The 25,985-nt window shown below is 45.1% G+C and overlaps 1 protein-coding gene across 6 annotated transcripts in view; it reads right to left on the bottom strand.

Annotated features, from left to right (window-relative positions):
- MYO16 (myosin XVI) overlaps window positions 1–25,985 on the bottom strand; it is a 537,770-nt gene that overhangs the window by 80,216 nt on the left and 431,569 nt on the right. For all 6 annotated transcript variants that reach the window (XM_067016255.1, XM_067016250.1, XM_067016252.1 and 3 more), the window contains 2 exons: window positions 17,881–17,983; window positions 836–932 (listed from right to left, as the gene is read on the bottom strand). In XM_067016255.1, the coding sequence (XP_066872356.1) occupies window positions 836–932; window positions 17,881–17,983 (200 nt within the window). The remainder of the gene's footprint in view (window positions 1–835; window positions 933–17,880; window positions 17,984–25,985) is intronic.

Here is a 25,985-nt window from a genome sequence, read left to right as displayed (position 1 = left end):
AAATAGTCAAGCATTTATCCAAGGCATACATGGAATTACTTAAAAGGTGGTTTGGCTAATTGGCTGGGGCAGTCCTCCAAACTCTAGCATGCCAAGCGCTCTGAATGGCGTGGCCTAGGAATCTGCCTCCAGAGCTGCACCCGAGTATCACGTGGGTTGTTTTTTCTTCCCCACTGTGGGTTCAAAGGCACACTCTTCTTTTTTTTTTTTTTTTGCGGTACGCGGGCCTCTCACTGCTGTGGCCTCTCCCGTTGCGGAGCGCAGGCTCCGGACGCGCAGGCGCAGCGGCCACGGCTCACGGGCCCAGCCGCTCCGCGGCACGTGGGATCTTCCCGGACCGGGGCACGAACCCGCGTCCCCTGCATAGACAGGCGGATTCTCAACCACTGCGCCACCAGGGAAGCCCAAAGGCACACTCTTCTTGTCCTGTGCTCCTTGCAGGATAAGCAAGCATGAACATTTTCCAGGTGAGGGATGCATAAATTACAAGGTATGTATATCCCCTCTTCCAAACTATGACTCAGGTGAAAATCTGATGCAGAATTACAAAGAGAATGATCATGAAATAAAGCGTGAGCTGTGGCTGCATGCTCTGATCTAGAGACAAGTAAATAGCAAACTTAGCTACAGTGCTACTGAAACTCCTGAGACCTATTTATTTGCCTGAAGGTAGCGCCATGGGATGGATGGACATGGGGCCATGGCAGGGTCCACTATAATATTTAGGTTTAACCTAAATGGTAGGTTGGGGGTTCACTAAATGATTTTGTATTTTCCGACTCATCAAAGTGCAGAACTGTCACTGAACTGTTACTGTGAAGTGTGTAACTGTTACCTTTTTGGCAGGTGATAATTTTTCTCTGCAGCTGAAGGCACAAATCATTTAGCTGGTTGGCGTGCCAGTATTTCAGAAATACTTTTCGAACACCAATCTAAAATGCAAACAGCAGGGAAACATTTAACAGCATGAAGATGCCAAAATAACAATGGGAAAATAATCAGGCAAGAGGTTTTTCCAGAAAAGGATTTGAAGGAGCAAAGCTAACAAAAGTTATTCCAGTGCATCTGCCATATTCTTGTAACACTTTTACGTTTCGTCAGAATCCCCAAGCTTTTGTTCTAATAAGTATGTCTGCCGTGTGTATACATTGTCGCTAATGTTTGCAAATACCCACACACCACAGCTGTCGTGGTTGCCCCCTGCAGCGCAAAGGGAAAACACGGGCCTTGACTCTTTATTGGAAGATACAACCGTTCCCATGAATGAATTCCCAAATCCCAGGGCTAAACCCTTATCTTTATCTTATGATCCTTTTCTTTCCGCAACTCAAAGCGGAAAGGTTGCGTCTGTGAAAAGGAAAAGTGAACAAACAAAAAGACCGAAAACAAAAACAACTTAAACGTGATGCACAAAACTGCTTCATTTCAATGATTTTTTTTCTACTACCCATATGTTATTATAAATCAAATGTTTATACAACTGCAATGATAGAAGCGCAGCACAAAAGTAAAAAGTCTTCACATCGTCATCTCTGAGCAATAATCTGCTAGAGGCCTGCCTGAACAGTAGCTATACAGTGAACATTCTTGTCTAGAATTTTAAAAAAGGAATTTCAGCATGTTACCGAATCAGTTTCTAGTAAAAGCTCTGGTGGTAAGCAAGCCAGTCCAAATGTTCCACTATTGATGAGAAGAGCTGCCAAAGAAAGTTCTGAAAAACACATAACAATAGGCCATATCCATGCGTTTTCAAAATAATTTTCTGGTGTGTTGTGCTTATTTTCTAAGAATTCACAGGACTGCGGTAGGTGCGAGGAATGCCCTTCACAGGGGAAATGTTCATAGTCTCTTCGGGGGAGCAGATGTAAATCACTGCAGAAGAGCCTGGGAGATACTAATATGAAGAGCTGTGGACACACAGAGGTGGTGTCCTGTTCGATACGGAAAAAATACAGCCCAGGCGATCCTTGTGATATGTTCATAGTCATCTTCGTAGCACTTGAGACAAACCCCATGAAGATGAGAGGCCAACACACGTGCTCCCAAGCATGGGCTGCGGACGCTAAAATGCTGACACCACCACTTCACCCCGCAGCCTGTGTCACACGTCAAAGGGACACCCGAAGCCGGCACATTTGTACACACCATTAGGTACCAGAAAGGCTGAAGGGTCAGACTTGCCATCAGAGTGCTTGGCCAGAGGTAGCTTATGAAGCTTTTCACATGGAAACGGAGTTTACTCCGAACATATTTTGTCACTTCCCATCTTATGTAGCTCTCCCCTTAGCCAAGATTTGTTGTCTTATAACGAAGCACGCAGTTTTGCAAGAGACTGAGACTCAAATCTTGCATTACGACAGTCGGGCTAGCCACTTGGATGGTCAGGACAAGCCCTCAACCACTCTCCTGTTTCAGAGGCCCCTGGTTGACCAGATGTCCTTCTTCCTTTCGTTTTCTTTAAATTGGCTGGGATTTGAGGCAGGCACTCGAATGGGTGGCCACAGGGAATTGTCACTTTTCCCCCCATTGTACTGACATTCTCTCTCCCTAGTTATTTTCCATAATTCATAGAGTTTTTTTCTTCCCAACTGCTGACTGATTTTGGCAGTCAACAGGAAGAACAGTTGGTACTGTCTGTGAGCACCACAGAGCAAATCTGTGAGGCAGGCTTCAGGAAGGAGGGAGCATGTCATCTTTCTGTTCATTGTCGACTGTGGTATGTAACTCACTGCAGGAAACTCAATCCCCAAAGCAAAATTCACGCAAACTTGGGTTCCAGAATGAAACTCCCAGAGAGTTATAGGCAGCAATACTACAGAACGGGTACAATCAGTAATGACCACTCTGGGAGAACTAACGTATGGAGGGAGCGCACCATGGGGACAAGACCTCCGGATGGTGGTGGAAGAGCTGGGTTCTAGCTCTACTCCCTTAATTCACTGGAGACCCCGGGGAGGAAGACAGCTGCATGGGATGACTAAGATCTCTTCTAGCGACATTTTTTTTTTTTTTGGTTTTGGATTGGATTATGGTTTATTTTTACTCCTTACCCTGTTCTTTTTTTTTTTTAATCAACTTATTTTATTTTATTTTTAAAATTTTTATTGGAGTACAGTTGCTTTACAATGTTGTGTTAGTTTCTACTGTACAACAAAGTGAATCAGCTATACGTAGACCTATATCCCCTCTTTTTTGGTTTTCCTTCCCATTTAGGTCACCAAAGAGCATTGAGGAGAGTTCCCTGTGCTGTACGGTAGGTTCTCATTAGTTACCTATTTTCTACAGAGTATCAATAGTGTATATGTATCAAGCCCAGTCTCCCAATTCACTCCACCAACAACCCTTTTCCCCTTGGTATGCATACATTTGTTCTCTACGTCTGAGTCTCTATTTCTGCTTTGCAAATAAGATCATCTAGTGACATTTCTAACAGCCGTTCCAAAAAATCAAAGTAGGTTTATCTTGAGAATTGTGCTAGATTTGGGGATATAAAAATTTTCCAGGGATGATGGGAAAAGATGAATGTGGGACAGAAAAACTAGGCAAGGAACAGAAGACGACAAACCATCTTGAGGTGCAGCCCTGTGGAGAGTGACGAGGGAAGAGGCTACACATGTAACCGGTGGCCACACTGGGAAGAATCGACATTTTCCTGTGAACACTGGGTATACACACTAGAAGATTTAAAGAGGATCCCGTCTAACTTTTATAAAAATAATTTTGGAAACTGTATTCAAAATTTATAAAGTTCCTGCTTAAAACTGGCCGGAGAATGGATTGTTGGGCTTGGCTGTGAGCAGGACAGTATAATGAAATCAATGATTTGGGTCTGGAAGATTCTACAACTGTTGCTTGTCTGTTGGCCAACTTCTATTTATCTTTTACCCCACCTCCAGGAGTGGATTTTTGATATCCTTTTCTCAACGTCCAGTAGGGCTTGGGTGACCTTCATTTGTGTTCCCACAGCACCCTATGAATGATTCTTTGTTTCACTTATCGTACTGCATTAGGTATTTGCCATTGCACATGTATATTTACATCTCCTGAAGAATATGAATTCTTGCACTTCACAAGTGGTAGGCTTGTGGGAAAGGTGGATTCAGATTAAAAACAGAAGACAAGGAATTCTGAGGTCTTAGGGTAAGATGAGTCACAGAGACAGATGATAATGTCCTCAAGGATGAAAAGAATATTGTATGATGGGCGATGAACACATAAGCCAGGCCCAGAAGGCATTCATCAAGCTGGAAATAAGTCCTGGAACTCAATAGATGATAGGATAAACCATGGAGGGCATAAAAGAAAAAAGCATAAGACAGAACGTTGGGGGCAATGATTCAGCTGCACCCCTCTCCTCCACCAAGACAAGGAAGAGGAGAAAAAGTGAAACCTCGTAGGAGAGTATTTTCAGGAAATAGGCAGTTTTCAGGTCACATAGGAAAGCTAAATTTGAAGGGGAGTAAACATGGATGAAATGGATTTTCTCCCAATGATTAGAAATGCCACAGGACTCGATAATGGGTAGTTAAGAAGTGGTCTGAGTGTTTCACACGGCAGATCTGCCTGTCAGGCCAGACTCGGAGGCAGCAAAAAAGGAGGTGTTGCTGGGATCCACGGTTTGGGATAAGGAGGAGCGGATGGGAATGTGAGTCACAGGACACGTACGAGGGAAGGTGGGGTGCTAGACAGGCAGACACAGGGAAGGTGGGAGCCAGAGGATGGGGCCGCTCCCAAGCTCCTTGGGAGATTCTGGTGAGGTTACACTCATGGAAATCCTCCCTGCACAGGTAAAACCAAGGGCTTTGTGAGTGAGGAGGGCTTCTGGGTTTCTGATTCAGTGGGAGGAGGGGAGGAAAGGAGTCTGAATCCACACTGCAAGTGTCCTGCTAAGACACAGCTGAAGACTTTGTGGAAATGGCTGGGTATTGTACTACCATCGCATTCAGATGATTTTACAAAAAAATTTATTTAGCTATTTGGGTTTACTTTACAGTTATCCAATAGGTAGATTCATCCATTCATTCTTTATTTTTATTGCTTACCACATGACTTATCTCGCCTACATCTGGAGATGCTAGCTAGAAATTTTAGCATTTGTTTGGCTGTGCTGGTCTTTTAGTAAATGCTTCTTTCTCCTTAAAGAGTGAAATTAGCTATTTAGTAGTATTTCACATTCCTTCCTCAGAAACCATTCTGAATAATACATTTTAGTCCTTACGGCCTCTGCTCTCACTGATACTATGGATTAGTGGGACATAAATCTAGGAATCTATCTTCATCAGGAAAACCCAGACAAGATCCCCAAATTTTCAAGGATTTACATTGTCTATTTAATGACACTGACTAGTAGAAAAGTGTTGGCCATTTTAATTTTGTCTCTGTGATGAATTCATGTACAGTTTCTCTGCAATCAGTGCCTTAGTATGCTATATCAAATCCAACAAATTAAGATTCATCCGAAGGAGACCAAATGTTCAGATCACCTACATTCTTGATTTTGGCTGCATTCTCTTATAAAAAGATGCTCTCACAACCAGAGAAAAGGAGAGGTTGACACGCCCTCCTACTGAGTCCTCTGCTTCTGTGCTCCCTAGACGCAGAGTGCAACTTCGAGATGCATCATCTCCTATGTGAGATGAAAATGTTCATGTCATTCTGACTCCTGTAAAAGTAACCCACCTGTGAATTAGAGCCATCACTATTTTTGTTAGAAAACCAATAGGTTTTTTGGTTTTTTCTTCTTTGAAGTGACAGATTTTAAAAGATTAAAACACAATTGTCATCGATGACTTTGAAAGTTTCGAGTACCGCTACAGTTTCCAGGGATTGTTTTAGAGGTGTAGGCTGTAGGAGCACAGACAAGGCCTGGATGGGTGGTTGCCATGGAGTGCAGGCGGCCTGGACGCTGCAGCAGAGAGAGATGTGGAGGGCACCTGTGAGGTTCGTCCCCTGCCTCTCCTTCCCTCCATCATAATCACTGATCATTGCTTTCAATCCCAGAGAGGCAGACGCAGAGGAGGGCTGCCCTTCTTGGGAGCGTAAAGGGACCCACCCTTCCCATTTCCACGGCAGGAAGTGCACATCTCTGGCCTCACCCTTTTAGCGACGTCCCCCATCTGACCACCCCTCGCTAATTGGCAGACCACGGGCAGAACTATCTTCAGAGTGATCTTTCTGAACCTCAGACTCACTACGTTACTTTCATGCTTAAAATTATTTAAGAGCAGCTCATGATTTTCAGGATAACGCTCAAACTCTTTTGAAATGTTTCTTAGACTTTCTGTAGTAAGATCCTTTTTCAACGCATTCAAGTTTATCTATTCTCAAACTATATCATAGTCCTTACTGTTCCAAAATGGGGACTTGTTTTTTTTTTCCTCTGGCTTAACATAGACTGTTTATCTGTCTTCATCTCTCTCTAAATCATCTACTTGATAAGGCCCTGTTCATCCTTCAAAACACAGATGGCTTCATGAACTCTCAGTCTAGTGTATACTTTATAACAATGAATTCATTACAGTAGTGTGTCTATGTCACCAATGTGCCTTGAAGATATCTCTAGAATACCAGTGAATTCCCGGTTTTGTCATTCCTGGTATACCTGTCTGAATGTTCAACTTGACTGTGATGTATTTGTGGACTAGAATAATGTTGGAAAAATATAAAGGTCATAATTTAGACATATTGGGTGAAGGAAAGTAGATGGAATGACAAAATGGAAAAAGCAGAATTTCAAAGGAGGTAACTTTAGTGGACACGAGCTACAATAGGAACTCAGATATTTAAAATTTAATTTACTTCAAATAAATGAATCTTTAAAAAATGATATCCATTTAAACTATATGAATTCATTCATTTTATAAAAATGTATCTCATGCAGTTCAAGAAACAAAGATGTTAACTTTCATATTGCTGGTGCCATCACATTCTGGTATAATTGTAAACCAAAATCTAGGACCTATTTCATCCTCTAATTCTTTACCTACTCTTGGACTCACCTTGCCCACTGCCTCCAATTTATTCATATTCCAGAGACCTTCCACGGTTTTATATTGCCTCTAAGCTAAAATGCATACTTCAGGGTTTAGCATTCAAAGCTCTCCATAATATGCTCTTTATTAATCTCTGAAGATCTAACACATTTCACTCCTCTAAAAGAGATGCTATTGACTGTTATTCTGACTTCCCACGTACTCCCTGAGAGCAGAAACCAATTCAAGGCTTTGCGCAGACAGTATCAAGGGCCTACAGCATCTGAGCACAGAGTTCTTACTGAATGGTGTCACCGCTGCTGCCATTGTTACGTTAGATGCTATCTCCTATGTCTCGTATGTATTGTATGTCATATTACTGGAAGATTTTTATTAATAATTACCACATATAATTACCAGATTATATTTTAATAAGAAATAGTCTATTGTGGATGCTTATATTTTTGCTGCAAAATGCTTTATGCTTGTTATTACAGACAAAAAATTATTCTTAAAAAATTTTAATCTCCTTTGCTCTAAAAACATTAGGTGTTGTTCAAACAAATACTTCCCATTTAAAGACAAGATATATCATAGCTAGATTAAAAGTAGTCAACTTCTTTTACTGTAATATTAGAATTTCAAAAAAATGCCCTGGTATCTATCTCTTAAAGTGCCCTACCAATGTCAATCTGTTCAGTTTTTAAAATAGCTTTATTGGCAATCATAAGAACAACACACTTTTTTATGTGTTTTGATGTCTGTGTCTCTCTCCCATCAGATTTGTTTCTCTTCCTGCTGATCTGAGAATGTCACTGTGTTCCTTTAAAACACGGATCTTTCTCCTTTTTACCATGCAGAGCACTTTCTGTACCGACCAGGTAATCTCTTTTAAAACAGAAGCAGCCTCCCAAACCCCAGCATTTCCACAGGCACCCTATGGACAGCCCTTCACACATTCCTGGTTATTTATATTTTCATGTAGTACTTAGGTGCATTGTATCTTATACCTTTTCCTCGTTTTCCTGTCTCACATTTATTCACCTACCTATCCTACCATCTGTCTGTCTTATCCATCTATTCACTCACCATTCGTCCATCCACCCATCTGTCCCTCCATCCCTCCCTTCATTCGTCCATCCTTCCATCCATCCCTCCATGCTTGTATCTATCCACCCCTCCATACCCCCAGTCATAAAATCAAACATGTGCCTAGGGCCTCCCTAATACCAGGCACTGTGCCAGGCTCTAGGACCACAAGGATGGATAGAATCTGCTTTATCCTTTGAGGAAGCTCAGTAAAACAACCATTTAACTCAAAGCCATCTTTTTCAGGCTGAATTCACATGTTTCCCCCGTTTGCTTCTTTGATTCCTTAAGTTTCTACAGAAGACCACTATTTTGCATATTTATATTTATTAATAATACTACAAGATTTTACATTTTCACGGTGGCTTTGAAAAACTACTAAATATTAATATTCTAATGTTCAGTCTGGCTCTGAATGTACTTTTAAACATCCTCAAAGGATACATTTGTACTTAAACACAAGTTCTTTTCTCTTTGTTATAAATAGACTATTCTTGAAGTTTAACTTCAATGCAGAAAAGATAATTACAGCTACACACATCTAAAGGAGTACTGTATCTTCTGGTATTTGAAGAAGGTGGTTTGGCTCGAGTTACATATAATTACAGGTTAAGAAAAATTAATTACTCTCACCTAGAACAGTATGACCTGTACAGCAAGCAGTGATGAATAAAAACTACTATTTTGTGCTTACGAGTGAATTACACACTATGTGATCCTATGTATTATTTCATTATGGAAATCGTACCAATATGGTCAAGAGTGCTTAACAGAAAAAACAAATCTCGTCACCCCATAGCGACACACTGTGAAAAGCAAACCAGTGCCATACCCAGATGAGGCTGATTAGCTCCAAAACCACAGAGGAAAGTGCACTGGGTAAGTTAATGGATTCATTTAAGGAGCGCCTTTAGTCTGTCTTTTTAACAAAATGGGCTCAATAATGTCAATAATGTTCACCCGCCCTGTGGAATGTGCTGTTATAAATGATTAACAGCAGCATCAACACAATCAGAGCCGCGGTCCTCACCGGGGTGTGTACAGACACAAACTCAGGGAGCTCGGCCATCACCAGCAACAGCCGCGTTACCGCCATTTATGTACTTTGATGTTTGCTTTACTTCTAAAAACATGAATCCTCATAGCCCTTCATCCTGATCATCTTCTTGAAGAGTATTTTTAGAGTTTTAGATTTTTTTAAACATTACCTAGCTTTCCTAATGTTCTGTGGTGTGTTCATGTTTGCTTCATCTATGTTTATTTTTGTGAACTGTCTTCTGCTTTCAACTCCAATAGCGCCAGGTCCTTTCCATCTTTTAAAATAATTTTTATGGGAGTAGAGTTGATTTACAGTGCTGCGTTAGTTTCCGGCGTATAGCAAAGTGAATCAGTTATACATATACGTATATCCACTCTTTTTTTTAGATTCTTTTCCCATACAGGCCATCACAGAGTATTGAGTAGAGTTCCCTGTGCTCTACAGCAGGTCCTTATTAGTTGTCTATTTTCTATATAGTAGTGGGTATATGTCAATCCCAATCTCCCAATTTATCCCTCCCCCTCCCTATCCCCTCTGGTAACCATAAGTTTGTTTTCTACATCTGTGGCTCTATCTCTGTTTTGTAAATAAGTTCATTTGTACCATTTTTTTTCCTTTTTAGATTCCACATATAAGCAATATCGTATGGTCTTCTCCATCCCTTGGAGCACCACACATATTTTGTGCAGCAAATTCACACCTGCACATCAGAGCTTGAGCATATTCCTGACCTCAACTAACGTGCCGGTTTTAAACGAGAGTTCACTCTCTGAGTCAGTTAAATGCGATAAGACTGTGGATCGAAGGTCCCTGTGAGGTTCCGTCCCTTCTCTGCCTCAGCTACCCTCTCTCTGTCCGTCTACCTCTGCTCTCTCTCATGCAGCTTACGACCTTAAGTCCACTGCCTGGCTTCCCAGCTCTAGTCTTGCTTTCCAATGATATGCTTTTTCATGTTTAAAGCCTAAATCAGATCATGTGAACACCCTCCTTCAAGCTCATCAATGGCTTCACGTTGAACTTGAAGTAGAACACTGTGCTTCGCTCATACAAGTGCCCCCTGTGTCCCTCGAAGCCTCCATTCTCAGCAAGGTGGATTCTGCCTCAGAGGGTGACCTTGGCTTCTGATGGGCAAAACCCCCCTTAGCTATGACAAGATTGGTGGCATACAGCAGGTGCTTAATAAGGGCTTTACTGAATGACTACATCAATCCGGAGTGGGAAAGACCGGACTGACGCAGAAAAGATGGACTCGGATCAGGCGGGGGCAGGACCACCATTCTTTCAGTAGTTGTGGCAAGAGCCAAGCTTGTCCAGGAAGACGGATCCTTGAAGGGCCACAAACCATCGTAGCAGCTAAGATTCTGTCCCCAGTCCTATTCTCTCATTCACTTTTCTCCATGGAGGGGAGAGGCAGTGAAATAACCAAGGCTGAGAAACGCTGCCTCCCAGTGTGGTCTCTCCCCTTTGTCACCGCTGGGTGTTCGGGGCTCCACCGTCCCGCTCCCATCATCTTTCTTCTCCTGGGCTGCCCTCCCCTCGGGACAGACGGCACAGAGGGCTCCCGCCCCAGCCTGCTTCCCCATCACGTGACCGGCTCCTTGCCAGCCCTCGGGTCTCAGCCTGAACGCGGTGGCTGCGCAGATGCGTTATGAGCCCCGCCCACCCGAGCTAGGGAGCCTGGGATTCGCCATCACGGTGTCCACCTTGGTTCCCTACCAGTGAGGAGTTACAGGACCCTAACCTGTAATTATTTACTCGTTTACTGCTCATGGTACACCCTCCCGTCCCCCACCCCCAGACTAGACTGTAAGACCCCTGTGAGGGGGACAGGCCGTTCCTCCTTAACATTGCGTCACAACTGCCTGTGTAATTTCAGGACTCAAACGATTCTCAGTAAGGCTTGTTGACCTGGAGTTAGAAGAGAGTAGATTGATTCCTAAGACCTGAAAATTGCGTTAGCCATAGGCATACCCTGTTCTCACTTAGCAATGGCTGAGCGCCAGATATTACACTAAGCCTTTTGCTTAATGAGGCTGAGAGGGCAAACATAAAATGACTTTAAAAAAGAAACTATCACACATATCAGCCAGACTCGATTGTGGTTACTTTCATTTCCAAAAGAAACGTGATAATAGGTAGGAGGTTCGTTCTTTCATTCATTTAACAAACACTGGTTGTCTACTATGACCCAGACCCCAGGAGATGTGATCGTGAAACACACACACACACACACACACACACACACACACGTGTGCGTGTGTGTGAAAATATATAAGAAAAAAAGAGATGTAATATTTGTCCTCAATAAAGTTCAGAGTGAAAAGGGAGACACACTGTCCAAGAATCAAACATCTGTAATGTTATTTTTAAATACTGAGTGAATACACACCAAGAGTTTGGAGTAATTATCTTTAGGTAGTTCAGCTGTGGGTAATCTATATTTTCTTCTCTAATTTTCAAGTTTCTTATAAAGATTGAACACTATAACAAAATTATATTCATATATATGTGTATACGTACGTGTTTAGTACACGAGAATAAAGGAAACACATATACCTGCATATATATATATATATATATATATATATAGTACTTCCCAGTCACAATGCACATAGTACCAAGAGATACTCTTAGATCCCTAATTTTTATTATTTTCAACATTAATAATGCCAGAGAAAGAGGAGGAATATGAGAGAAAGAGTAATATTATAGGATATTTTCTAGCTTGAACTCATGGTTGGTTTATGAAGTGCCCCTCGAGTAATAAAATAAAGGCTATAAACCATTAATTTATTGTCCTAATAAGAGCCAAGGGCCCTTATACAATGGTCTTGTCTTCAAAGATGTAAAGAAAGTTTAACAGTTTTAACAGTTTCTTGCTCTTACTTTTATTATCTTTTCTCTACTGGGCTATTTCGGATTAATGAAATAATCACTCCTTCATCCAATGATTTTATTTAATGTTATGTTAATCTTGCAATTCTTAGTACTGTCAGAGTGAATCCTTCCAAGGCCGTATATTTTAGAGAGACACGCAGTGGAATCTAGGCCATGCCTTACATGAGAAGATATAAGGAATGAAAATTACATTAGAGGATGATGATGAAGAAAATAATTATTGTAATTGTTTTTTAATTACTTAATTTATGTTTTTGGCCACGCTGCTTGGCATGTGGGATCTTAGTTCCCTGACCGGGGATCGAACCCGTGCCCCCTGCAGTGGGAGCTCCAGGGGAGTCCTGTAATTGTTTCTGTTAGTGAATAAAAGCACAAACAGGAAACGTATATTTCATTGAATGTGGAGTCTGCCCTTTGTTACTTCCTTCAGAGTCTCTCTTCCTTTCTCTCTGACGCACACAGGGAGTAAGAATCCTATCAGGTGGGTAGTTGAGGTCAAGTTAAAGTTCTAATTGCGTTTCTTGCTTCCTGTCTGTGCCATCTTGAGCGGGTCACCAGCAGCCTTCCCGTGTCTGACCCCCCCCATACGTACAGCCCTAGAGGAAACGTGAAGTCCCTCTCAGGGTATCATCGACATTTCTCCTTCCACGCTGCCCTGCAGCAGGTGTCACACAGGACACTCTGCTCGTCCGCAAAGCTCCTCTCACCCCAAAGTTCTAGAAAAGTCTGGAACAACAATGCAACCTATCCCTGTGAAAGCCTCGCTGAGTGCGGGTCAGCCATCCCCCAGCCCGGCTCCCCCTGGGCCCTACCAGTGCTGGGGGCTGCACGGCACCCCTGGCACCCGTGAGCGGGCTCTAACAGATTTGTTTCTCTCTTCGTCACCCTCCAGATGGCTTTAAAATGAATATAGCATTCAAATAACTACACAGAAGAAAGCATCCTCTAACCAGTTGATTCATATAAAATGTGTGAAAATCAGATGATACCATTTATTTTTCCACTTAGAATTAGTTTCAAAAGTTTTCCCTTTATATAAATGACATAACATGGCAAAACACGCAGTCTCACGTGAGCCAAAGTGCCTGCCGGTCGCTGGTCTGTGGCTGGGGGAGATCGGGGCAGAAAGGGTTTGATTAAATGTACAGAGTCCGGAGGGATTATTTTTAAAGTTACCTTTTAAAGTGGGACTGAATTTAAAATGTATATATTCAAATAAATGAAATACCTGAATAATTTAAAAAACACCAGATAGTAGAAGGCTAATAACTAGCAGCTTAATTTAACTTGTTTTCAAACTGTGTAGATTTGTTTTTTCACCACAAACGAAGTACCCCACCGACTCTGTTTCATAAAGAAAAATACCTCTGGTGAGACAGAATATACAGTCCTGGGAGGCAGTCACGCAGAGTCCACTCAAATCATTTCAAGAACCTTCTATTTCCTTTTGAGCAACTTAAATTCTGCCTTGAAATAAGGATAAAGCTCTGATTCGTCCAGCATGTTTTTAAAATGTGTCATTTCCTCGACATGAACAAGAAACCATCACCAAACAGGACGCTTTTCCAGCCATCACTACCTCATGATTTTTCTTCACTTTTCATCAAATTAAAACCCCCTTCTGTTAAAGCACTGATGCTGAGTATGTAGAGGGAATAATGGCCTCAGTGAGTCTGCCCAAACCCGGGGCGAACAGTTCGAATCCTGCGAAGAGGCCTTTGAGAAGAAAGGGCCGGTGGTGTAAATTATGCAATAGGTTAATTATTATTTGGAAACAAAAATGCTTTAGGGAAAAGCACGGTCAGTGTGATTTACCGTTTTTTTTCATAAAAGCTTAAAATAATTAAGTTGACCCTACACAATATTCCACTTAAATTGTACTTAGGGAGTGGCTACAAATTTTAAAAGTCATTTGTAATTACGGGAGTAATGCATAGATACATGTACCTTCTAAACACAGATACAAGCTAAAAATTCCATTTGATTCTCATCCCAAAACCATTCCCCAGATATTAGCGCTGTTAAGTGTTTGTGAATTGTTCCAGGTTTCAAAAATTCGTATATGCCTGTGTATACTCGTATCTAAACTATGGCATGGGTTTGGTGGCTTCTTATTGACACAGGCTCATTTATTGGCCCTGCAGATCTGCACAGAGCGTCTGCCTGCGTCTTTCCGTCGCCGGTGCTGGCGACACAGCAGCAAACCGGGCCGCCGCAGCCTCCGGGGATGCACTTACGTGCTAGTGGAGGACAGACAGGCAGCAGCTTGGTCGGAGGTGGGCAACCTCAGGAGTGAGGACAGGGAGGTGGGGACTCGGTCGCGAGCAAAGCTGGCCACCTGCGTGCTGCAGCAGGGCTGTTCCCCACCTGCCTTTGCCCAAGGCGTGAACACGAGGCGAGCGTCCCCTAGACTCGTATCTGGCCTGAGAATCGTCACCACACCTGCTGTTTCCTCCGGATGCGCCCGGAGCATCTAGGTCTCCGCTCTCCGACTAGAGCTGACATTAAACACTGGACAGAGTCAGAAACACTTCTTCCCTTGAGTCCAATTCCTTCTTTTCTTCCTTTCTCCTTCTCCTCCTTTTCTTTGCAAAATGCAGTCAGGACCTAGCCTCCAAAAGCCCTGGCTGCTGACGGGTCAGTGGGCTGAGGGTTGCATAAGAAACATTCCGATCAGAATCGCCAGCAACGGAAGCAGCCACAGCTTGTTTTCCCTCCCTCTACTGGGCGAATCAGAAAGAGAGAAAAGACTCTGTGACTGCAGGAAGCGATCTGCTCCGACTCATAAACGAACCCACCAGCGCCTCTGATCCAAGCTCACGCCGGGATGCATAATCCATGCCTTTCAAGTTCTGCAGTCTGAGGAAAGGGACTTTCGGTACCTACATGAAAAGATACAGATCGAGGCGAGTGCAGTGGAGAGAACATGGCCCAGGAGACCCGGGTCTGGTGCCAGCACAGGGGCCTCCCCACCGAAACGAAATATTCGCTGCACCTTGTATTTTGATCAGTATGCCTCTCTCTAAGATGACCTCCTCGTGTCTGAAATGAGGTTATTCCTGTTCACTGCCTACCCTCCTCCTTCTGCACGGAATTGTTATAGGGCTTCACTCAAATAAAGCAAACAAAACAAACAAAACAAAACAAAACAACCCCCCCCCCATAAATAGTTGTAACAAATCCCAAGGATGAGAGGAATTGTTGCTTATGAAATAGCAGGATTTCCAGCGCCTCACGTGCTGACTCCAAACCCACGGCTGTACAAACAATACACAGCACACATGGGTTGGTAAACAAACGCACAGCACTGCAGGGGAGACGTCTCTCCTCGTCTGAAACAGGAGGAAACCCCGGTGTTCGGCGCCACTGATGGAATTGCTGTAACGCGCAAAAGAACCGGAACAACGGGGCTAGAATCCCGCTGCTGATGATGCAGAGGCCTTGCTGCACAGGCTCTGATCAATGTCTGGGAGAAAGGAAGCAATCTCACAAGAGCCCCAAGACCCATCAGAGCCACAGTGGAAGGATCATATCCTTAGCGAAGAGAACTGAATTTCTAGCTAACACTCTACGCAGATTCACGGAGCAAAGGATGACTCCAACCCCTTTCTGTTTAGCGTCGCTTCTAAAAAACTTGCAGAAGAATAGCTATTGATCTCACGCTAACCACTCCCAGCCAAAGGATGAACACGGGTGGCTGCACAGAAATGCACGTTGGACCCGGCAGTTTGAGGAGCAGGCCGCCCTACGAGAACCAGCCCTTAGGACCCGCTGCTGCTTCAAAGAGCTCCTATTTAATCCTTGTCCTCGTGGACCGCCCAGAGGAGAGTGCTAACGGCTCTGCCTGCAACTATCAACGCGTTTCGAGCAAACGCTCTGTTTCTGAAACTGAGGGGTCTGCCTTTCTCGGTCAGAAAGAAATAACTTCTTTACAAAACTCATTTGCTGTTTGACTATAGCACAAATGTGAAACAGGAATAAGCTTTATTTCTGTGACGTCAGTGATTGGTCTTACAGCGTAGGTTACATCTTAGAGAAGCTGGAGAAAGCTGTCTTTCCTAACTATTCAATAGGGAACGCATAAGCAAACATGATCAGCAAATGAATACATTTCTTTTTTTTTCCTTGTCTTGTATTTTTGGCCTCCTTTGGGGAGATAAAGAGTGAGGGAAAATAAACTAGTGTAATGAAATGGGCACTCTTCCGCATTTTTTATTTTGATGCACTTTTTCAAAGTCCCAGTGTATGTGGGATTCAGGTCATACAGTCCCCAGCCGCACTGTCAAGTGTCCCAGCACACGTGGCTGGAGGCACAGCGGCCAGGCTGCACTGGGCTGCTCCCCCCCCACCCTGCCGCCTCATGTCTGACCTCACACTCTCCACAGGTGTCTCGGAGGAACGATGGCTGCTCAGGTGTTAGGGTCCCTGCCAGCCACTCTCACAGTGGAAGAATTCTTCCAGATTCCCTCACTTTGCCTCGACAAGTCAACCTTCTTTCTCAACATTAATAAAGTAAATTATTCTTATCTGTGTTTTTTTGAAGAACAAAATGCGATGAGAAAATCTTCGTGTTCTATATTCAGGAAACACTACTGTTCAGGTACTGGCTTAAAAGTTCTGACAATGAGTCAGTTGAAATAACTTCACCGCCTACAGGCTTGTTGAACCCACATCATAAGATGTGAGCCCACATCTTATGCCACTGACTGGAGCGGGGCTAGCTGACATCACTCTGTGTTAGCAAGTCCTCCTTCCTCCTTTTTTTATCCAATCTTTTGGCACAAATGTGCGTCCGTGCCTACTACCGACTGTGTGAGCGTCCTCCTTCAGACCGCTATTTAAAGCTTAACTCCATTATTAGGTAAAAAAAGGAAAGAACAGGGGAAAGGATAATAAAGAAAGAGGTTGGGTGGCATAGACGATGAAAGCGTTACTCATCGATGCTAAAATGCGAGGTTCTTAGTTCTTCATCATAGACGGATAAGGGTGTTAGTGTCAATCCAGGATTCAATACCTGTCTTACCCACACGGGGCCACTTTCCGACACATCAGCAATTCTGAACCTTCTCTTCATGTCATTTCTGCACTAAAGTACTCCTTTCTGGCCTCATCAACTGTCATACATTTTCACTTGAAGATGCTCTATCTCCCTCTCATTTTTTAAAAATGAGATTTATGCCCACTTTCCAGTAATGGTTATGTTTTGCCAAAGCTATTGGCCACCAAGCTCTTTGCCACCAATGCACTTGCAGATGTTTTATAGCTAGGAACGTGCAATAATTCCTGGTGTCGTGGACTCTATTCTGTTTCCTGTTACTGATCTAACATTACCTTCTCAGTTCTTTCACTTTTCAAATTCCTCTTTCTCTTCCTAACCCTAGTCACGCGGTGGCATTCTGAGCTGCTTCAGGGATTAAACAGAATCCAAACTGTGCCCTTGTGTTTCCGGGGAGCTTCTCCCTGCCCCTCTGTCTCCTGTCCCTTCCTCCTTCCGGAAGCCTGGCTATCCCTCCAGCAGGGCTCTTCTGATCCCCCCCCACACACCCCGTTTTGGATCCTCTGACGTCCGCTACCTTTTTAGACACTCCAGAAAGCTCTGGTACCAGCACTGGGGTCTGGGATGTGGGCAAACTTAGTGGGGCTTCCGGACTTCCCCCCGCGCTGTAAACAGAGGCCCCGAGCTTCCTTCATCCTGTGCTTGCTGACGAAACCGGTGAATCAGAAGGACTGATATGTTTCCAGGGACTGCACTTAGCATCTCTCTCTGTCAAACACATCACAGCGATTTGTTTTTGCCTGTGAGACTGAGGCAGCTCCCCGTGGGGACTCGGCTCGCCCACTGGAAACCCTAGCTGCCCTGGTAGGAGCTTGTAGGTCACCCACCTGCCAGCCTGGCAACGGGCACTGCTGCAGAGCCAGCCGGCATCTCTCCTCGGCCGGCAGCATCCTCTTGTCTTCCGGGAGGGTCTCGGCCAAGGGCTTGTACCTGCAAAACGCAGTGGGGACAGGAAAGCCATGACTGAATTGGTCACCAAAGGATCATCTTCAACAGGGTTGCCTTTGTTACTCTGTTTCTAAAACTTGTCCCATTCTTGCTTCACCCCACGCACCCCCAAACCTCCATCCATATTGTGCATTTCCCTGTGGGCCACTGGGAAACAAGCCCTTACCCTTTACAAGGGGAATGATTTTAAAAGGAACTACATACGTCTCTCAATCCTGTAATGTATCTTTAATATTATCAGGAGTGAGGCAAACCATTTGTCAAAAGAAACTTCCAAGAGGAAGAATATGAATCTATTAGTTCTCATTTAAATTTGTAGAACACTCTTAAAACACACCTTTTAAGGTATTCCAACATTCTTTGTTAGTGTTTGAGAGTGAATCTAGAGGTAGGTAGTTTGCCTATAATAAAGGGATACCAAAACACCCAAAAGTTTTACTTAAGTGAGAGGTAGAGAAGCTTCCTCCCCATTGAGTAGATACTGAATATTTTAAATCTTCTAGAAGGACATTTTATTTTTGGAAAGTTCCTCAGAATAATTAAATTTCACTCTTTGGCTGAAATTCATGACTATATAAAGTTTTCCTATGGGTTTCTAAAAAAAATGCCTTTCAAAATTATATGACCCATTAAAAAAAAATCTATGTAAAATTTTCATTTGCACTTAACAGCATTTAGCCTGACATGTAAGCCAAACCACATTAGGAGGAGGAGGGGGAAAAGCAGGAGGGGGAAGAGGAAGAGGGGGAGGCGGAGGGGGACGGAGAGAGACAGGAGAAACGAGAAAAAAATCTAACTGCGTCTGGTGTGTTTATGATGCTCACGTCGGGCTGCCCTGGGAACTCAAAGGTGATCATTAAATCACCTAAGTTTTCTGTTATTTTCTGTAAAATATCTCAGCTTTGCATCTAAAGTTCGTCGCAGCAAATCTGGCATCTTCTCAAATGAGTCCTTGGTTTCCCGAGGGCATCTCAGGAAGGCGCGGTGTGTCGCCCACACGGCCGGTTCACCCCCCCCATCCAGCCGAGCACCGAGAGGGCCGGACGTGTCCCACTGGTGGCCACCGCACTTCTTTATTTCTGCACGTGCAGTAGAGAAGCGAGGCTGGACGGGGGAGCGCGGCAGGAACCGCGGGTCTCGGGTATAACATAAACACTGAGAAAATACACCTGTGTGACCTTTTCAGTAGCGGACTTCCATTTCCCCTCTACAATCCTTTTAGCATTGTCAACGAAAAGTTACCGTATGATTCGTCCTGGATTGAGAATTGTCATGATATTGCTAGCCATGAGTCAGACAAAATAAATACGGCTGCATCAGCAACCCTTCTCACACGTAGATTTTCGCTCATGTATCAACTCAGGGTACAGGAGGGGGTAAAACTAGCAAGCGACAGAGACTGAGCATGAATTGTAGCGCTAGCGGCACAGCTCTGAAAAATCCTGCTCATCGCTTTGACCACACCCAATGGTCTCAGACGATCTATGGATGATGGAAGCATTCAGTGATTGGTTTTTTTGGTTTTTTTTAATTTTTTTTTTATTTTTTTATTTTTTTTGCTGTATGCGGGCCTCTCACTGCTGTGGCCTCTCCCGTTGCGGAGCACAGGCTCCGGACGCGCAGGCCCAGCGGCCACGGCTCACGGGCTTAGGTGCTCCGCGGCATGTGGGATCTTCCCGGACCGGGGCACGAACCCGTGACCCCTGCATCGGCAGGTGGATTCTCAACCACTGCGCCACCAGGGAAGCCCCATGTTTTTTTGTTTTTTTGATAGGAGGCAAGAATATGATTTTCTACCCAGCAGTGTGTGGAGGCTGGGAACCGGGAGGAGAGTGGAGGGGAGCAGTGGAGGGACTGGAGGTGACAGGCGTCCCCCCAGAATGCTGGTACCTGACATCAGAGCACCGGTGGGCAAGCAGGGGTTATGTGTTATGATGTTTAAGTGGCTCAAAGGTGACAACTGATGTAACCGTGCAATGTGTCTGAATAGTAGAGAAACTGCACTGGGGACCTAAACCAAGACTCAGGTTCCAGCTGTGCAGCAAATTTGCTGTGAGGCCCTTGGCAAAGCACTGAGCAGGTCATCTTCCCCTCTCTCAGTACCGCGCATGTGCGCGACCCCGATTCTGTGTTCGGTTAGAAACATTAATTGAACTTTTATCTGTCCTCCAAGTGTGCGAGCTTCCCCAGGGCTCGGGGTCATCTCTGCACATCCCATCGTGTCTGCTCGATTGCCTATGCGTGTGGAAAGTATGCATAAATGAAGAAACTGGGCTGGGGGGGTGGAGGATGGGGAATGACACATCTCGAGCACCGAACGAGCGCAGGGCACTTCTCATACGTCGCTTCGCACACTCCTCCAGGACGCAGGGGGCTTGGATGGTAATCTCCTTTTGATGGTGAGAAGTTGACGGTCACAGAAAGTAAGTCACTTGCCCAAGCTCACACAGATGATGTTGAACTGTGTCTCCCCAAAAGAAACGTGAATGTGACCTGACTTGGGAATAGGGTCTTCAAAGATGTAATGAAGTTAAGATGAGGTCCGTAGGGTGGGCCTTAATCCCACAGGACTGGTGTCCTTATGAGAGAAAATGCCACGTAAACACAGAGACACAGGGAGGATGCCACGTGACGATGGAGGTGCGGAGGGAGGTGATGCAGCTGTAAGGACCGCGGGGCCACCACCCGAAGCCCAGAGAGGCAAGGAAGGAGTCCACCCAGAGTCTCAGGGGGTCAGGGCCCGGGGGATGCCCTGATTTAGGACTTCCGGCCTCCAGAACCGGGAGAAGTACATCTGCATTGGTCGCAGCCCCCCGGTTTGTGGTGCTGTGCTTGAGGGCAGCCCTAGGGACCTGACACAGATGGTGAAAGGGTCTGGGATTGAACCTGGGGTAGCCTGACTCCGGAGGCAATGTCTCCACCACCATCGCTCCGGTCGAGGCGGGAAGGAAGCAGCCCCGGCCCCAGATGGTTCCAGAGTGAAAAGGGACGAACGAGGTTGAGCATCAAAGTCCCAAACGGCGAAACGCACAGTAACCACCAGCATGCGGGACATGCAGGGATAACAGCTCTTGGTTCTCTGACCTTTGGGTGACTGAGCTTTTCTTTAGCAGTAAACTAAACTCATCATGACATACAGACTCATTCAAACACTCAGGAAAACCAGCGCGTTTCCACCACTTACCCAGAGTCACACAATGAAATGAAATCACTCAAATTATCTTCTCATTCTTTTATAATTGTCTCATTCTGGAACTTTGCTAATTATCACCAAGAAGTGAATTGACATAATTCAAGTATCTGAATACAGTATTAACAAGTCAGAACAAAAAATCTTAACACTTGGTGCCTTTTTTTCTCATTTTGTATTGTTCTTTTGACACCTAAAATGGTATAATTCTGACATTTCAACCGAAAAGACAAAAACGTCATCTTAGACAGGGTGAGGTACTCTATTTTAGTGTAATTAAAAACATCTTGTCTTTTGGAATGTGAGTGTCATCTCTGGGTGGTGTCACGGGCCCATCACTGCACTGAAGCGTGATCTCATAGAAACTTCCATTTCAGACCAAAGGGAAACCACCAGCCCGAGCCTGGAGCTGCACATGGTCCTGAGAGTGCTGATGTGACTGGAGAAGGGGCTTCTTTGCTCTCATTCCCTACACCCCCCCGGCCTCTGGTGCCCAAGAGGTGGTCACCTCCATCCACTGAAGATTCCCTATCCTCAGGCTGACACCTGCCCTCCGTCCCAGATAAACCAGCCGACTCTAAGAGGGCAGTGTTAACTCTCCCAGCTGACTCACTCTTGTCTCGTCCTGGTTTGGGATGAGGGGTGTGATTGGCACCGAGTTCCACGTCCAGAATCTGGGTCCTGTGGCTCATTCGCTCGGGCTCATTTAATCCATCAACCAATACTGACTGAGCACAAAGTAGATACTGGGAATGCAGCTGGAAACAAAACAGATCCTTATACCCCTTACATCCCATGATGGAGAGAGAGAGAACAGAAACGTAAATGAGGGCGGAGGTCAGATGTGACAAGAGAGACGGAGAAGAACAAAGCAGGGAAGGTTTCAGGGTGAGCAGACACCCGCTGGTGCGGAAGGAGGCATAGCTCTCTCCGGGGAAAAGGGATCCAGATTGAGGGCATGGGGTCTGGAAGCCTCTGGGGTGGGATGGCACCTGCTTAGGGAATCAAGGAAGCAGGCATGGCTGGAGCAGAAAAGGGGGAGGAAGGATGGAGGAGATGGACCCACAGAGGTATCCACACAGGGTGAGGAGGAAGACCCCACCGGTGATGCCAAGGACTTTGGCTGTGACTCTGAGAGTTCTGGGGAGCAAGACTTTGAGCAGACGAGTCACATCACTTGACATTTAAAGAGTCGTCACAGCTGTGAGGCTGAGAGCTGGCAGAGGGAAAAGTGGGGGGCTGCGGAGACCCTCTGGGCGCCCTTCCCACAGCCCAGGATGGAAGCGACGGGAATGGCAGGAATTGGTTGAACTCTGTCCCTATTTGAGGCAGATCCAGTAGGATTTCCCAGGGCGCTGATGTGGATGTGAAGGCAAGAGAGCATGACTTCGTTTCTTGACCTAGGAGACTGAGGATGAAGTTGACATTTACTGAGATGGAGTAGTCTGGGAAGAGTAGTTATTTCCCTGGGCCGATGCTGCATAAACAGAGGGAAACAGTCAGTGCAACTCAGGAGAACCAGAGACGGGGAGTGGAGGTGAAACTCCCAAAGGAGGTATAGACCAATGTCACCAACACCCCCGAACCAGACCTAGTGCCTCTCTGGTTGTCAGTTCCTCAGCCGGGGTCAGTCTCTCCTCTGTCACGACCTTCTGTCTGACCAAACAGGACAGGACTTCCCGTGTGGGAAACCTGTCCTCTTTCCATGACGGTTCTGAATACTCAGGGTTCTCTGTTACTCGGGGTAACACACTTGAAACCTGTTGTCAGACGCTCCATTTGCCTCACTTCTCTTGTGAACGTGTCTCTGGTGACTTTCACCCTCCCCTTCCTCCAGTCTACATCCTAAGTTGCCAGTATATAAGTGTGGGGTTTCCCAGCAAGTTCCACCATAGTTACTGAAAAATTCTATAACACACACACTCGTCATTAAGTGCTCTTTCTACATCAAGGATTCAGGAAACCTCTCCTCAAAGCACTCACAGAATCAAGAATACGATGACAACAGACGAATAACAGACATGACCACACCTTACCAACTTATAAATGAAAGAACCACATTACTGGTCCTTTTCATTTTGGGGTCTCTGTATTCTAAGATGGGTAGATTGAAGTTAAAGTAGCAGAGAAAAAGCTAACAATTAAGAAATGTAAAGTACAACAGAACCTAAGGAAAGTGATGAAATAAATATTCCTCTTTTCAAAAGTGGTTGTTCCTTCTAGTTTCAAGGAGAACCTTGACATTCTATCCCTCATAATCCCAGAGACAAAAAAAAAGGGCTCATGCAGTGACCGTAGACATCTGGTTAAACATTGTAGTGACTCTTACTTGACTATCATGAAATTGTAGAATCACTGCCTTAGGAAGATGCAAGGAATATATATTAAGCTAATGCTTAAAAAAAAAAAAAACCCAAAAACTTAGATGCAATTTCTCTGAAATTGTTTCTGTTTGCTGAATATTGACTTCATTCTCAAAGAAAATTCTGTCGTGACAGTTTCAATTCCAAAACCACTTAAAATTGAATTCTATTCAGCAAATATTCTTTGAGCACCTATTACAAGGCAGATACTCTGCCAAGAAATGCACTGGTCACCAAGATGGGTTCTGGTTTCACTGCACATGCTCAAATACTACACATGCCTTTTTCTGGCTAAAATGGTATCTCCGGAAAGATGTGGTTTTCTTATTTAAAGACCTGATGACATTTCTCTTATTAGGGACATATTTTAATTACTTATTTGAGAACAACAAAATAATGCTTGAGGATTCCCGTTAACCTCCTTCTACCTGAGAAAGGCCTGGATAATCCACAGAAAGAGGAAGGCAGAGCATGAGGCAGCTCTCCATCGCAGGAAGGATGGAGAGAGACAGCAGGTGAAGGCAGGTGCGGGGGGCGGGCGGGGAGGGGCAGGTGGGGCTGGGCTTGTGTGATTTCAGAGCAGCCCGGGGAAGGCAGAGTGTGAGACGGGGCCCACAGCACTAACCCTTGTGGAGAGGTGCAAGCACGTCAGCACTGACAAGGGGCTGCTGGATTTGTGATTGAGGACTTGGGACAATGTCCAGAAGAAACCAGAATCCTACAGCATCAAGACATTAGCAGATGGTGGAGAAGCACATGGACTGGGCTCTCGTGGTTCATGGCATAAATAAAGAAAAGGTCAATAGCCTGAGCGTGAAATAGAATCAAGCAAAGTTTTGGGGTGTTTTGCTTTTCAGCAGCAAGGAAGAATGGTCAGACCGTACAGGCAACTCTTGTAGAAATCGACGAGTCCTACATTCTATCCAGGCTTATTTTTGTGTATTTCTGTTTTCCTCCAGGTTCTCTCGCTCATTAAGGTGTAGTTCTGATAGGATGAGGACACAGTTTCTTCTCTAACCATTCCCTTGAAATCTTCCCACAGGGCCCGGTGTGGTTCCTGTCACTGGCGTGTAGCACGAACGAAGCCGTCTGGCTATGGTTAAACAGGGATGCATTTTACCCCTTCTGCAAACTGTGCTCTTCATATTCCTGCCCTCACGGTAAACACAGTGCAGGTGCGGAAGGGTGATTTTCTAGCTATTTGGGGCTAATTGCCAGCATTCGGGATGCTGAGAGGTGGGTTGAGCATCGCAGCTGCCTAGCAACGGGACTGACATACGTCATGAAAAGAGTGAAGTATGAAGAAGGAGGGGCACAAGTGGGCTTGGGAGAGAAACAGAATCTATTTCAGCGTGGAGCTTGGGGGGAGGGCAGGAAGGAGAAGTGAGACACAGAGAGACAGGATTTGCACAGGTGCTTTTCAACTAAAGAGGATCCCCCCCCCCGCTTTTTTTTTCCTTTTAAAGAAAAGGATGCGAAAGCAAAAAGAAAAAGTCCAAAATCCTCTAGTTCACGCAAACATCCATTGTGTTAAGTGTTACCCATTCTTTGTCTTCTTCCGTGAGCCTTGAGGTTTAGAAATCCCAGGTTGTCGGTTGGTCTGGGTGTCAGCCCCCGGGGCTGGCGGTCCTGGGATGGGTGGGCTTTGCTCCACCCCCGCGCCCATCTCCTCTGCAGCAGAGCAAAGCCTGAGCTGCTCAGCGGACCACGTGGAGTCTTTAGCACAGGCTCCAGCCCGTCTTCTCTCAGCTTCCAACAGGTCCTCTGCATCAAGCCTACCAAGCCACTTCTGCCCCCACAACATTTCTCTGCCCCTGCTGTGCCCTCGTCAGCCTGATACAGTTTCCAGTGGGTTCACTTACATCCCCTCCTTAGTAGGCAGCCCCTTTTCCTGTATATTTACAGGAAGAACTGGAAGAGGACGTTAGCTCTCTTTTGCCATGGCCTTGGGGTCTCCTGGACTGTTCAGAAGTGGAATTTGGTCTTGAGTTTCCTTTTACATCTGTTGGGACCACCATTAAGCCCCTCAGGATCTACATGTGACTCTAGTGAGGGGGAAAGTCTTTCCATCGTTACTATGACAACTCCAGACCTACCGCTCATGTCACTGGGCAAGACTCAGCTCTCTTCTCTTTCCAAATGATGGTAAATAGGCTGCTGTCATCTTTAGAAAACGGTGACACCATTCAAAGGCACTGTGGCTCTCTTCACATCCCCAAAGGTTTCCTGGTTCAAGAGGCCCCTAGGAGCAGAGTCCTTGTGAAGAGTTGCCGGGGTGGGGGTGGGCGGTAGTGGTGGAAGAGCTGCCCCACTGATGTCACCCCAGAGCCGCACGCCCACATGACGGTTCTGTACGAGGCTGGGTGAGTAGCTTGGGGGGGGTCATCCCTAACTTGTACATGCAATTCTCTGGAGTTCAGAATGGGTCAGG

This window comes from Kogia breviceps, chromosome 16, assembly GCF_026419965.1.
Source record: "Kogia breviceps isolate mKogBre1 chromosome 16, mKogBre1 haplotype 1, whole genome shotgun sequence".
Lineage (NCBI taxonomy): Eukaryota > Metazoa > Chordata > Mammalia > Artiodactyla > Physeteridae > Kogia > Kogia breviceps.
This window is presented reverse-complemented; position numbering and strand designations above follow the sequence as displayed.